Source organism: Mizuhopecten yessoensis, unplaced genomic scaffold (assembly GCF_002113885.1).
Source record: "Mizuhopecten yessoensis strain PY_sf001 unplaced genomic scaffold, ASM211388v2 scaffold9309, whole genome shotgun sequence".
Classification (NCBI taxonomy): Eukaryota; Metazoa; Mollusca; class Bivalvia; order Pectinida; family Pectinidae; genus Mizuhopecten; species Mizuhopecten yessoensis.
In genome coordinates this window covers 49,151-65,020 of record NW_018407983.1, presented here as the reverse complement: position 1 = coordinate 65,020, position 15,870 = coordinate 49,151, and the positions used below count along the sequence as shown (strand labels likewise).

General features: G+C 36.1%; 1 protein-coding gene across 1 annotated transcript; it reads right to left on the bottom strand.

The window, feature by feature from the left end:
* Positions 1 to 936: 936 nt before the first annotated feature.
* On the bottom strand, positions 937 to 3,882 carry LOC110457758 (allene oxide synthase-lipoxygenase protein-like). The gene is made up of 5 exons (XM_021509143.1): positions 3,771 to 3,882; positions 2,057 to 2,121; positions 1,753 to 1,797; positions 1,197 to 1,328; positions 937 to 1,032 (listed from the first exon to the last, which is right to left on the bottom strand). The coding sequence occupies exons 1-5, from the start codon at positions 3,838 to 3,840 to the stop codon at positions 937 to 939; spliced, it is 408 nt and encodes a 135-aa protein (XP_021364818.1). The 5' UTR covers positions 3,841 to 3,882.
* Between the last annotated feature and the right edge of the window lie 11,988 nt (positions 3,883 to 15,870).

The following is a 15,870-nucleotide window of genomic DNA, read 5'->3' as shown; positions in this document are numbered from 1 at the left end:
AAGATGGTATCTATGATAGTAGTTATAGTAAGATGTTATCTGTGGCAGTAGCTGTGGTAGTAGCTGTAGTAAGATGTTATCTATGATAGTAGCTGCAGTAAGATGGTACCATAGTAATAGCTGTAGTAAGATGGTATCTTTGGTAGTAGCTGTAATAAGATGGTATCTATGCTAGTAGTTATAGTAAGATATTATCTTTGGCAGTAGATATAGTAAGATGGTATGGTAGTAGCTGTAATAAGATGTTATCTATGATAGTAGCTGTAATAAGATGGTATCTATGATAGTAGTTATAGTAAGATGTTATCTGTGGCAGTAGCTGTGGTAGTAGCTGTAGTAAGATGTTATCTATGATAGTAGCTGCAGTAAGATGGTACCATAGTAATAGCTGTAGTAAGATGGTATCTTTGGTAGTAGCTGTAATAAGATGGTATCTATGCTAGTAGTTATAGTAAGATATTATCTTTGGCAGTAGATATAGTAAGATGGTATGGTAGTAGCTGTAATAAGATGTTATCTATGATAGTAGCTGTAATAAGATGGTATCTATGATAGTAGTTATAGTAAGATGTTATCTGTGGCAGTAGCTGTGGTAGTAGCTGTAGTAAGATGTTATCTATGATAGTAGCTGCAGTAAGATGGTACCATAGTAATAGCTGTAGTAAGATGGTATCTTTGGTAGTAGCTGTAATAAGATGGTATCTATGCTAGTAGTTATAGTAAGATATTATCTTTGGCAGTAGATATAGTAAGATGGTATGGTAGTAGCTGTAATAAGATGTTATCTTTGGTAGTACTTGTAATAAGATGTTATCAATGATAGTAGATGTAGTAAGATGGTTTTAGAGTGTCAGGTATCCATCTGCTAGATTTTTGATATTATTCTGAGGTTTCTCTAAAGTGAATTAAATTTCTTTGTTATCATTGTTCTATTATTTACCCTGGTATTGCTGTACAGAGTCGGATGACGAACGGGTTAACACCAACTAAACGTTGCCTTCCAAAGAACGCATCATCTCTCCAAATTTCAGTCTGAAAAAAATCAATGTTTCAATCCGAAGATAATAGTTAATTTATACAAAAGAGAGTTGATTGGACAGAGAAATCACAACTATTTTGTAATGACTGAGATGAAATATGGTCACATTTGTTTGATTGTCGTCAAATGATTAAACATGAACTCAGCCTGTACTTACCGTCGGAGGTTTGGAAAGTTTCCATCTATACGCATTCAAAAGGTCTGACAATTTATCCCATTTCCAAGTGAGAAATTTATCGATGAGGAAGCCAATACTACCCAACACAATAAGAAGACCATAGGCGCGAAGCTGAGAAGAAAAAAAACCATCGTTGCTTTAGGATATAAATGCAGGAACAGTAGGGACAAATTCCAAATTTTATAAAGTTTCTGTTTCATGAAATGGATTCATGCAAAATAAATTTCAAATTTTTGTTTTCTTGATCACTGCTTCGTTGAAAACAACAACTCTACGCACGGAAAATCTTTAAACTAATTATGCACACATTTTAAGATTTATTGTTCGAATCTTTGTTTAACTGCATTTGTATTTGAATCATATTTTAGTATATTGGATATGTGTACAAATTTACACTCAATAAGTAGCAGCAAAATTATAATCTGCTAAATGCATGTATGTATATATATTATTAGTTTCCGAAACTACTCACAGTAGTTAGCTGGTCTGTATACGTGTATATGTAATTTAATATAAAAATGAATGAAATATTAACCGTCTCGTGCCAGCTAAACGCCTCTTGTCTTGGCAGTGTTTTCACCTGTAAAAAGAAAATACGTTAATACTATTTAGTTAACATGGTACATTTATTTTCAAGATGAAACATGCCCGATCTCCACATAGTCGTTATTGTGATATAATAAAAAAACCATTCTCCTTAAAACCACCATGTCGACATCAGTGATATTCCTCTTCAAGCTTTATCTTGATACAATAATTAAAATTACAAAGTGTTGACCTGCTTAGCATACATAATATTGAATCTACATAATAAACTAACGAGTGCGTAAAATACTTGCTCTAGAGGGAAGGCCTGGGACGGATTCCACCAACTGATACTCGTCCTTCGCAGACTGGAGATTATCTATAATAATTTTATTCTTCAATTTAATTGTTGTTTGGTCAATCAATATAATACAAAAAATAATACACTAACATTTGTAGGGAATTAAAAAAAAATCAGTATAACATATTTGTTGAGGAAATCAATTATAGTAATAGTCATGATAATAAGTCCCAATCCTGCCAGTCTCCATTAAATAGTAATAATATAATCATATTTGAAAGCGATAAATGAACTGTCATGAATCAACTTTTGGGATAAATGACGAATATTACGTTTAAGTTGTTCTGACCTATATTTACATTTTTAAAGGGCTTTAAATTTTCCGATGCAATCATAAATAAAATAAAAATCAGTCATTTTTTTCTATTTATACATGGGGGCAACGCAGTAGAGAGAACAGCGTGTTTTCGCGGGAAAATGTAAAACTTTCGCTCAGAGTCCTAGCAACAGCATGGCAACAAAACAAAATAAAAAAATAGTTCCATTTTCAAAACTGTAATTCGTATAATTCATGCAAGTCATATATTTTTATCATTATCAAATACTTTACACATCTTATTCTAGCTTTAAAATCAAACCAATCATGTTTAATGTTAATCATATCCGCATAACAAAACTACGCAGTGATGAGGTCACATGTGTTATGGAAAAATGAATGTCATTTTCGTCAATGGGTCAAAGCAGAATGTAAATATAATGTATTGTTATCTAATTTCTGATTTACCTATGGCTGTTGGACCATCCGTAGCGTCGTTCCCTGATGCCCAATTTGGTGTAGTTGCCATTCTCTGCTAAGTTATAAACATTTATCACTGTCCGAACTAAACAAATAATCATGTTTTTATTTAAATGATGTAAGTTAACGATATGTTTAGTTATGACCGAGGTAAGTACCTGTGTCTACATTTAGTTTTAGATCTAAATCTAAATTTAGATCAAACAGTCTAAGACGCATTCTGTGGCTGCGAACCAGGACGAGGAAATTAAGTCGTTAATCGACAATATGCATTACATATATACTGGAACAAATATTAAGCAACATCTTTAATTATTAATAGATTTGGAATAGATAATGTGGTTATATATTTAACTCAATTTATATAATAATAATAATAATGATAATAATTTGAGGTTCTTATATACCGCTTTATCACAACCTAGTTTGTCGGTCGTCTCAAAGTGGTTCACAAATTATTATCCGTGGTTATAACGCCTTTGCAACCAGCCAATATTTTCCTCAACTCCCTGGGGAGCATACAGCCGGTGCTGCCATTTTTGCGTTCACAGCTAGCATTCAACAATTCTAGCACTGCCCAACCACGTACTCATTTACAGCTGATTAGACAGGAACAAGCGGAGTAAAGTATCTTGCTCAAGGTACAACACAGTGCCGTGCCGTGACGCGAACCCGCAACCCTTCGGTCACGAGCCCAGCGTCCTAGCACTAGACTAGCGTGCCTCCCAAGTTATATATGTATATTGTTAAAGATTATTCACAATATCTCCTTATCCGTTTTAAGAAAAAACGTATCTGAAAGGAACATTGAAAAGTTGTATGTGCAGTATATAAACTGTAATGAATGAGATAAAAAGAGATAAACAATGTTAAAAAAAGCAATGCTTAAAGTAGTATATATTCTTAACAAGGTAAAAAAATATTCACTTACGTTTATGCGACTTGTGCTGTGGTTTGAAGACTTTTGCAATGTCCGTAAAAATCACGAAGTGCTTGGGCATTTATAGGTTCCTTAACAATGCAGAACCATTTAAGGAGTGGGTAGGTGATAACCGGATTTCCAAACTTTTTTTCTTCTTTTTATGTCGTTCATATTTGTGTGTGGTTCTGGTGACACTTTAATATACGTATTCTATATAACTTTACTTGTTAAGACGTGCGTTATGTCTCTATCAATTTGCACTTTTATTTGGTCATTCAGGTAATTTGAGTCTCTAGATGTTGACAATTCCGAGAACAAGAACCGGATTTCCAAACTGTGTTTGAAGACATTAAATGCATAATTGTTATTCACAAAGACAATCTACATGGAAATAGATAAGCCTTACCTAGAATGTCGTAAGATAATAAGTCGGTGGGTATATAACAAAATAACATAAGCTCTGAAGAGCTTTTGACCGACATATACATATACACATACAGATACATGGTACATAAAATGCAATACATTAAGACATCAATTACTAATATCAAACACATGTTGTTCATATATTACTTTGATAATAGTTATAGTGTTTCAAAACACTCAAAAGTCCATATACCATATATCAATAAATTGAATTAAATTAAATTAAAACAAGGCTTTGAAATCAAAAGTTTTCAATGGAGACACTGTAGGCTGGATAAAGAGAAGATGAGGTTAGAATAATGTGGGTATTTATTATTTGCAGGATGCACATTTACATTTGGTTCCATTCCAGGAGGATATTAAAGATTTAAAATGGCCGTAATTTGTTGTGGTCCTAAAGTTTTCAGGAAGATTATTCCAAAGACAGACTGCTGCATATTTGAAGGATTTTATACCGTATGTAGTAGTCTTAACATGTGGGATGTCCAAAATGTTTGTATATCTGAAGCTGTAATTTTGAGACTTGGGTGCGACAATGTTGTGGAGACATGGTGGTGTGGTTTCGTGCTCCAGTACATGTATAACTCATGTGAATTTACTTGTTAATTCTACAAACTTTATTTATTTTACAACAATTACGAAACAAGTTTAAATCAGAGTCTTTTTTCTTTTCATGTCGTTCATATTTGTGTGTGGTTCTGGTGACACTTTAATATATTTCTATATAACTTTACTTGTTAAGACGTGCGTTATGTCTCTATCAATTTGCACTTTTATTTGGTCGTTCAGGTCATTATAGTCTCTATTTGTTGACGGTATAATTTTTGAAGATCTCAGTCTCACACTAATGTCTTATCCCTGTGTATCGACACTGTGGTCGACGCTACCTTTTAAGATTGTTGGTTTTATTTTGTGTGTTACAGATGTATCATAGACTCTAATTCACTTGACCAGTTCAGATTTATGTACCAGTATCAATTTCCAGTCTAAGTATCTTATCTTAAACAATCAGAAAACTGAACTTGATGAGTTTTTTTGGGAAATTTTAATCTACATTTAGGTCCCCATATAACTGCAAAAAATGTTCCTTTGAATTGGAAATTATTAATTAATTGAAAATGTCTATTACTTTTATATGGCAAAACTGGTTATTTCAAATGTCTTTAATGGAAATACACCACAGCATATCTCGGTTTTAAGATATGTTATCATTTTAAACGAATTTTCCACCACTATCCACATACTATATTGTCATAAACATGGATGTCACACTCTAAGTGGACAGGTTATAACTGTACTAGAAGAGCATCTGTAACAGAACCCATCCCTGATGTGAGGTATGTGTAAGGTAATTAAAACCCAAGGGATACAATATTGAGCAGGATACCCTATGGTTGAGAGGGGGGATTCCCCTATTCATAACAGTTGTGTGACGTCTCGTATACAATACAATGACGTCACCTCAACAATACATGTATTTGGCCTATTAAGTAAACAATACATTATGTTTATGAGACACAATGTGTGAACATAGCTGAACAAGACAAAAAGAATCATTCACCCCCTTGATTGGCAAAGCCTCGTGTTTTGGCAATTTAAGAAACTTCCCCAAGGAGGGTGAGATATTCTATTTATCACACACCGAAAAACGTGTGGATACGCTTGTCAGGGTAAGAGAACATAAGGGGAAATATAATGATATTTCAAAATGAATTGTCACTCTGTCTTTACGCAATGATGAAATCCTAGTTTTTGCACCGCGAAAGTTGTGATGATAAACTATAATTCCTCAAATATAAAAAATAGTAGTGATTTATTCACGTAATATGTCAAGAAATCATTCGTTAACTTAAAACTGAATTATAAGAAAAAAAACTTACCGCATAAATGATTGAGAATAATTTGTAAATAAAGAACCTTCTGATAGTTTGTTTGCCTAGAGAGACACCGCCGGAAACTAAAGGTAGAAAGATAAAGGCAGAAGACAGGAAAGATCGGAAACGAAAACGAAACCAAGTGTTGCAATTGGGGGCAGCAGATGAATTTTGGCCTCGTCCATGTTCCCTTATTAGAAGACACAGAAAAAAACTCGATTCTGCAGGGGCCCCACATTAGTCGCCTTTCACGATACACATGCAGTGGGATACAGCGATGTTTTCTTTATTTCCTCAGTGTCCCTTTAAAAGAAAACAAGAAAGAAACCATCCCCTTTTCTATATACCATTCTATTGGCATCGCTCGTCAACACATGAAATCAGCGTTTGACAGATTTCATGTCCGACTGTCGTGGTAAGATCGGCGGAATTACCGTGAGTTAGACAGGATATAGATATAAATAGAATTCTTTTAAACCTTCAAATGCATACAATATTGAATGTACATGAACGTTCATAGTCTATCGTCCAACAATACACGGTTATTAAACAAACTGATATCTATAGATAGATATAGGTAGGTTACACAACCATTATTCATTATCATTAATCTCTGTGAACACATAATAGCTATTTCGGAGAAATGTTGTTGCATTTCTCGGCTAGTAAATTAGGCCAACACCTTTTACAATAGCACCATAACTAAGTGGGTGGATAAAAATACTTAAATTTTAAGTGCATCCATTAGCAGTGTGCAACATCAAAGATTTCGACTTCAACGTCTTTATTACGATATATACAAATGTAAGATGTTTAGCGATGCCTCAAATTGGTATATATATAAACAAGATAGATAATGTTATTATTATTTCCTTTATTTCCTCCAGAAATGAAGAGTTACAGAAATAACGAACAATACACGTACAATTCAACACTATTTAAAGAGAAGAAAGAGCATTCACAATCATGGTCACACCCTTACATAGTGACACACTCATGCACCTGGACAGACACACACATAAGAGAATAATAATAGTACCCGCATCATACCATAAAGTACTATAAACACAACACAATGATATAATAGGTACTATTACAGTCATTATACGATGATAATTATGATGATAGACAGTATAACACTAATCATACATAACATCATACATTGATATAATAGACATATTTACACTCCTCAAACTACATTATCATATGATAGTATAGACAGTAATACACTTCTCGTACTAAGCAATCATACAGCATTGTAATAAACAGTATTACAAGCAGCACACTATAAATCATACAGCATTATTATAGACAGTATTACTGTAACATAAGTCTTACAATACAATCATACATTGAGTAGAACCCGTTGCACGAAGTCATACAATATAGTCATACAGTGGTGTGAAATACACAACATACAATATAATGATTAACTTGAAGAAACAGGTCAACCATGCAATGATTTCAGTTGTAGTAATACATATCACAAGATTAATTCATACAATACAAACAATATTATGAATGGTAGTAAGTTGCACTAATCATGCAGCCCAATTGTGCAATGGTATAACAGAAAAGACGTAGGGAATGCTTGCCTACTAATATGACTACAAAAATATATGTATTTCATGTATTAATCTTGCTGAAGCGTGAGGTACACACAAGTAAATTTGTGATCATATTTCTCAGTATACAACATTCAAATATCTAAGGATAAATTACATAATACAACTGTATTGAAGAATTTTAGTAATAATAACAATGGATTTTATTCTAAAGTCCTCCAGTTCATATGGAGATAAATCATAGTTGAAAATACCACCAAGAAGAACATGAAGTAGATGGTAATTAGACATTACATTAAGATTAAACACAAAATCTATATCTTTTACAGTACTGAGTACACACCAGAGCTGGTTTCGTAATAGCTCTGTGTGTGAGCATTCGAGTACACTATGCATAAAAGTATCTTTGTGCATAGATCCACAGTAATGACACAAATATATATTTTCATTATCGCGCATTTCAACACAAAGTTTAACAACTTACTTTAAACATGGACTGTATTGTGGAAAGCGTAAAGCAATTTTCCATACAGCATACGGTTGTATCTTATTATGTAAAAGAGTGAAGCGAGAGAAGTCCCTATCAGCGTTCATTCTTTCACATAAATTAAACTGTTCATAGTTTTTTACATGGTCATTGACCCAACGCTTCCATTGAATTTGACATTTGTTTGGAAATACACCACTCTTCAAAAATTCATCAATAACATGATACAAATTGTATTTTTGTAAAATATTAACAATGTCGGGAACAAAACCTCTACTAAATTGAGACAGGTTGAATTCGAATAGACGCTTGATAAGAATTTCGCGTGTTGAATTGAATGTACATGAACGTTCATGGTCTATCGTCCAACAATACACGGTTATAAACAACTGATATCTATAGATAGATATAGGTAGGTTACACAACCATTATTCATTATCATTAATCTCTGTGAACACATAAAAGCTATTTCGGAGAAATGTTGTTGCATTTCTCGGCTAGTAAATTATACTGTGAAAGATTTTGTCAGGTGTATTTTTCTTCAGACATACAGGCAATCGACGAGGAAATGTGTATCTTTTCCCGCGAATGAAATGGCCATGCATGACGTAACCTGTGATTAAAGTTTTAACTTTAAATACATGAAAGGAAATTATCAAGGTAGTAGCTACCGGCGATTCATATAATAATAACAAAATCGTTTTGGATATCCCTTCTCACCAAATGTGAAGAAAATTGTTTGTTTAAAGGAAAATATAACATTCGGTGTAATTTTGATATTCAGATATCGTTTAAAAAATACTTGATATAAAAAAAATATTCGTAATGCGATATTCATATTGTATACACAATAAAAGATTATTATGGTATTCATATGGTATTAAGCTGGAGTAACCGGAGAAAACCTGATGTACCCGATTCTCGTATCCTGTGTCGTGTATCCCTTACCCCGTTCCCTTTTATAAAGATAAATATCGTATCGAATGCATTTTGCTGTGATGCGTATTGTATCGTGAAAATAATCAGTACATGAATCATGGTACAGGATACGGGGAACATGGAACGGGGTACATGGTGAAGCGTAGACAGATGCAAGACTTTGATGTGTATCGTAGCAAAACATTGTGTTTGCCTGCATAGGGAAATACACTTAAAATGCGGGTATTATCAATCAATTCTTAAATCAATTCGATTTGTGAGTTCACTTATTCCTTTTTAAACACCAGAAACGATGTTATCCACTGTGCAGTGATACAAAATACGTATAACAGATCGAACAAAGATATATTTGAACTGTATTTACATCGCTGAACATCGTTTAGAAAGTATTGTGCTGTGACAGTACAGGGTACGGGATACGGGTAACAGGGTAGGAGTTACATGGTACAGGGTATACGGTATGGGCTACATGGTACGGGGTACAGGGCACGGGGTACGGGGTACGGGGTACAGGGTACTAAAATCAGGAACATAAAAAATCTGCGTGGTCGAGCAGGTGACCAGATACATTCCCATGTCCGATCGGGGAATCGAGACCCGGCCATCTGTTTGAAAAGCGAGTGCGCTATCAACAGTGCCACCCGACTATTATAATATCATAAATACATGGTAGATCAATTGTGATAATGAAATGGTTATTCCGATCTACTTAAGGCAATGTTGTATGTTTTAAGTAAAATAAAAATGCAAACGTTATTGGTGCTATATGTGTGTGTTTTTATCCCATGGTGGAATCTGTTCAGTTTTAATTTAATTAGAGTTCAGCCGCTGCCAGAAAAATTTGCAATAAATTGATCACCGTTTTATGTAGTAATATATTTCCAATATACTCATTAACGTTTCATAAGTAAGTGAATTGTTCCTCAAGTTATTCATTTTAGCTGTAGTTTACTGTTCCTACGTGTCATTGAATGGTTCCACCAACAGTTTATTGTTCTTACAAAATTCTATTTCAAAATTGTGAGTATAAAGGATAATTCAATAGTGATATATTTATGAAATATTTCAAGTTGTTAACTTAAATCTGTCAACATTTAGAAAATTTTACGGCAAAACATAATCGGGAATAATTTGTAAATGAAAAAAAAAACGTTCTGATAGTGATGTTAATTTACATGTTTCGATAATTTGACGGATATATGCTCTTGTGTAAAGCCGTTTACGATAACGATTCCGGCTTTCTTATATCTCTATATAAGTATGGGTATATTACACAGGTAAATGTTACATGGCAATGAATCAGAAATTATTCAGTTCTGTGAACACATGAGTGAGCACGGTAGTTATTTCGGAGAAATGTTGTTGCATTTCCCAGCTAGCAAAGTAGGTCAACTTGTTTTTTCAATAACAAATAACTATAAATACGTGGATAAACTACTGAAATTCAAATTCGTCTGTTAGCAGTGTACGCTTAGTATTTCTGTAAGATAAAACCAAGATCTCGACTTTATAACATATTCCATGTCACTTAAACTCATATACATGGAGGTTCCCCAACGTTTGATGGTTGGTTATCCTGTTTATCTAACTCGAGTTAGTTATTTCAAATTGTATAAAGACACGAGGTTTACCAGGGGTCTTTCACAATTTTAAAATTAACTAACGAGAGTTAGATAAACATGATAACCTATCATCACGAGTTTGGGGTCCCTTTTCTCCCATTACGTGTATATCTTATCTGGAAAGCCATATGTTTCCCTTGAAAAAACACTATGTAGGCTTCCGATGGGGGAAATCATGACGTCACAATGGAAGATGACGTCGCAAAGCATTGTTATGTGACGTCATAAGTAAAAAATTGACCAATGAAATCGCGTCCAGGGTGTTACCCACTATTGCGTTACCAAAACTGTTTACCAACTCCTAGCAGGTTTATCGAATGAATCGGGAGTTGGAAACCTATAGTGATGGTGGGAGAAATGTATGTACCATTTCTATTATCTTGCGTATTACACTGTTTAGTAGCACAAAAGTAATGGTTTTGGCGCAGTCCCCCGCCTATATAATCCTTACCATCACCCCGCACCACCTTGCAGCACCACCCTAACCGGGTGGTACCGTTATGATGACGTCACGGATTTTCCGGCTGCTTCATAATGTCTATGTAGGATGGTTGCTGCTGCTGCTGCTGCTGGGTAAATACAGTATATACCGACTGCTTCATAATGTCTATGTAGGATGGCTGCTGTTGCTGCTGGGTAAATATTCCCCTGCCAGCAGCAGCAGCAGCCACCATCCTATATAGACATTATGGCGCTGACGCTTGGGATGCTGCTGTGTTTTAAATACTACAGCTAGATCATTTTAGTAGATCAGGAACTCTATATATTTTCTTGTCCTGTACAGGTAAATCACCACTTTTTTCCCGGTATGATTTATCGTTTACATTTAATGAAATTACCACTATTCCTCACTCTGGGAGTAAGACAGAAACTTTTCAAACCTCTGTGTAAGATTCTTAAAAGTCAGGCCATTGGCAAAGCCTCGGGCTTGACATTTTAGATCTGACTCTTCGGGTTTAGATTTTTCTATCGTTCCATCAAGGACGGGAAGGATTATATTATTCTCCATCAGACTGAGATATGCACACATCCGGCCAGTGAAATATATGTCTGTCCTACCCTAGGGTAAAGACGGGGGATTCCCCTGTCATAACAATTGTATGGCGTCACGTTATAGGGGTAATGAGGTATTTCTGTCGATGTTATCGACTTTGAGTTCGTATTTTGTGTTTTTGCGGTAGCATAGAAGTTGTGGTTTGCTTCTTAATTAACGTAGTCTTCAGTGGTAGTAAAGAGACATGAAATCTCTTAAAGGTCTGTGCAAAATGAACATGCATGTGTATTTCATTTAAGCTAACATCGGGGCCGTATGCATATATGCAATCCGATTTGATATGGTCTAGTTAAAATGTGTTGAGTGATGACTTAAGATACAAGACAGAATGTGTTATCGGATAATAATGTCCAATTGAAGAAATTTTGTCATTTACAGACGCAATCAATCGACGTAGAAATATATGAGCTTTCCTCGTAGGATATGCCAGATTAGGATTCCAAATGTCCATGTGTGAATAAAAAAGGACATTTAAGTTTAGAGATTCATTCAACAATACCGTTTTAAATGTAACTTCTCAAAACTTGTATTTTTTTTTTATATCGTTTTGATAAATGAAATTAATCCTTTTAATGTTCAAAGTTGTCCTTAATATTTAATACCGTAACCAAATGCTTATTGAAAACACAATAATTTCATTGCCGAACGATGATCGTATTAATTGGATGTTCTATTGAAACTTTTTTAAACTATTTAAAATATTCTTTTACAACAAGTATGAAAGAATATTAAATCAACTAATATTAGTCAATATTGTTGGCCCCGATGGTAGCGCGCGGTAGTTCTTAGCGAGGGAGCAAACCGGAAAATCCGGAAAACCCCACATGGTCGGGCAGGCTAATTACTGTACATGAAATCTTTGTATTTATATATCTCTGTATATCATTGTAATTCAAAGGTGTTGAGATAAATAAAAAAAAGTTTAAAAGTTTGGCAGGCGACACTATCCTTTTTCACGTCCGAGCGCGCTATCCTCTGTGCCACCCGACTATCCTATCATACTATCATAATTGTATGGTAGATCGATTATAATTATGATATCATTATTCCGATTTTCTTAAGCTCGAACACCGACCGCCTTGGTGAAAGGCGACTGCGCTATTCACTCCGCCACCTAGACCATTAACTGAATATCTATCAGCAATGCTCTGTCAGGGAACGTAATAAAATAAATGTAAACTGTCATTCTACTTTCAAGTTGTTGTTTCTGTTGCAGCGGTAAAAGACACATAAATAACGGATTATTATAACGAGACGAGTTTTATCAGTTTTTGATTTTATATTGGAATCGATTATTTTTACAAAAAGCATAAGTTGTTTTCAAATTGAAGTTGAATTCCACGGTTACCACAGGCGATTGCAATGAGATACCACTATCATACAGTTTCCACCAGTCGTTTGATGAATCCACAAGTGCTTTAACAGTTTTACGTGTAGTAAACGGGTTTCAACAAGTAGATGCATGATCAGACAGGTAAAATAAAATAAGATAATGTGAATTTATTATAACAACATTACCACGATATGTTGACAGTGACAGATTGACAATTTATTGACAGTGATTTACGGAAGATGTGCTGATAATGACAGACGAACGGTGTGTAAACAGTGTGATAATGACAGTCGTACGATGTGTAAGCAGGTGCTGTCAGACGATGTGTTGACAGTGACAGACGGACGATGTGTAGACAGTGTCTGACTGACGATGTGTTGACAATGACCTTCGGACGATGTGTAGACAGTGACTGTCGGATGATGTGTTGACAATGACAGAATGACAGACAGACAATGAGTAGACAGTGACTGTCGGATGATGTGTTGGCAATGACAGACAGACAGACAGACAATGCGTAGACAGTGACTGCGACAGCGATGGCAAGACATTGACCTTCGGAGGATGTGTAATTAGCGACTGCCACACAATGTCCATAGATTGAATCATTCATTGGCTATGTGTAGACCGTGACAGACGGACGATGTGTAGACAGTGACTAAGGGACGATGTCTTGACAGTGACTGTCGGATGATGTGTTGACAGTGACTGCGACAGCGATGGCAAGACATTGACCTTCGGACGATGTGTAGTTAGCGACTGCCACACAATGTACATAGATTGAATCATTCATTGGCTATTTGTGGACCGTGACAGACGGACGATGAGATGACAGTGACAAACTGACGTTATCTTGACAGTGACTGTCGGATGATGCGTTGACAGTGACAAACGGACGATGTAAAGACAGTGACTGTCGGGCGATGTGTAGTTAGCTACTGCCACACAATATTGTGTTGACAGTGACAGACAAACAATGAGTAGACAGTGTCTGACGGACGATGTTGAGACAGTGAATGACGGACGATATGTTGGCAGTTACAGATGGAAGATGTGTTGAGAGTAACTTACAGACAATGAGTTGACAGCGTCAGACGGACAATATGTTGACAGTGACAGACGGATAAAATGAAGACAGTGACTGTCGGATGATGTGTTGGCAGTGTCTGTCGGACGATGTTGATACAGCGTCTGTCGGACAATGTTGAGACAATGACTGGCGATCGATGTTTAGACGGTGACTTACAAACGATTTGTTGACATTTACTGACGTAGACAATGACAAACGGACGGTGTGTAGACAGTAACAGACAGATGATATGTTAAGATTGACTGATGGACGATGTATTGACAGTTAATGTTGGGCGATGGCAAGACATTGACCTTCGGACGATGTGTAATTAACGACTGCCACACAATATTGACTCAGGGGCGATGTGTTGACAGTAACTGACGGAAGATGTGTTGACAGTAACTGATGGACGATGAGTAGACAGTGGCGTATGAACGATGTTTAGACAGTCAAAGACAGACGATGAGCTGGAAGTGACGGACACCAGATGTTTAGACAGTGACTTGCGGACAATGTGTTGAGATTGACAGACGGACAGTGTATTGAGAGTAACTGTAAGACGATGAATTGACAGTGACAGACGGGTGATGAGTTGACAGTAACAGACGGACGATGTGTATCGACAGATGAGACAATGACTTGCGGTTGACGTTTAGACAGTGACTGTCGGGCGTATGCTGAGACAGTGTCTGTCGGACGATGTTTAAAACAGTGACTGACGGATGTTTAGACAGTGACAGGCTGACAATGAGTAGACATTGACTTTCGAACGTTGTTTTGACTGTGACTGATGGACCATATGTTGATAATAGCTGTCGCACGATGTGTTGACAGTTATAGACGGACAATTAGTTGAGTGACTGACAAATGATTTGTTAACAGGGACTGACGGACGATATGTTGACAGTTACAGACGGACAATGTGTTGAGAAGAACTTTCAGACAATGAGTTGACAGTGTCAGACGGACGATATGTTGAAAGTGACAGACGGACAAAATGAAGACAGTGACTGTCGGATAATGTGTTGACAATTTGACATTGAAAGACGGACCATATGTATCTACAATGACTGACGGGCGATGTTGAGACAGCGACTGACAGACGGTGTATAGAACAGTGACTTTCGGACGATTTGTTGACGGATGATGAGTAGACAGTGGCATTTGAACGATGTTTAGACTGTCAAACAGGACGATGTGCTGAAAGTGACAGGCAGCAGATGTTTATACAGTGACTGACGGACAATGTTTAGATAGTGACTGACGGACAATGTGTTGAGAGTAACTGAAAGACAATGAGTTGACAGTGACAGACGGACACTGTTTTGACAGTAACTGTAAGACAATGAGTTGACAGTGTCAGACGGACCATGTGTTGAGAGTAACTGTAAGACAATGAATTGACAGTGACAGACGGACAATGTGTTGAGAGTAACTGTAAGACAATTAGTTGACAGTGACAGACGAACGACTTGTAGACAGTGAGAGACGGGCGATGAATTGACAGTAACAGATGAACGACTTGTAGACAGTGACTGTCGGACGATGTGCTGATATTGACAGACGGACAATGTGTTGAGAGTAACTGTAGGACAATGAGTTGACAGTGATAGACGGACAATGTGCTGAGAGTCACTGTAAGACATTGAGTTGACAGTGACAGACGAACGACTTGTAGACAGTGACAGACGGGCGATGAATTGACAGTGACAGACGGACGATGTGCTGATAGTGACA

What these genes read in the sequence shown, in the direction of transcription:
- LOC110457758 (XM_021509143.1), bottom strand. Translation starts at nt 3,840, where the DNA reads ATGCCCAAGCACTTCGTGATTTTTACGGACATTGCAAAAGTCTTCAAA. An exon ending in ACAGCACAAGTCGCATAAAC is followed by an intron (nt 2,122 to 3,770) that starts GTAAGTGAATAT and finishes AAATTATTATAG; the next exon opens with ATAATCTCCAGTCTGCGAAG. An exon ending in CGTTTAGCTGGCACGAGACG is followed by an intron (nt 1,329 to 1,752) that starts GTTAATATTTCA and finishes TTTTCTTCTCAG; the next exon opens with CTTCGCGCCTATGGTCTTCT.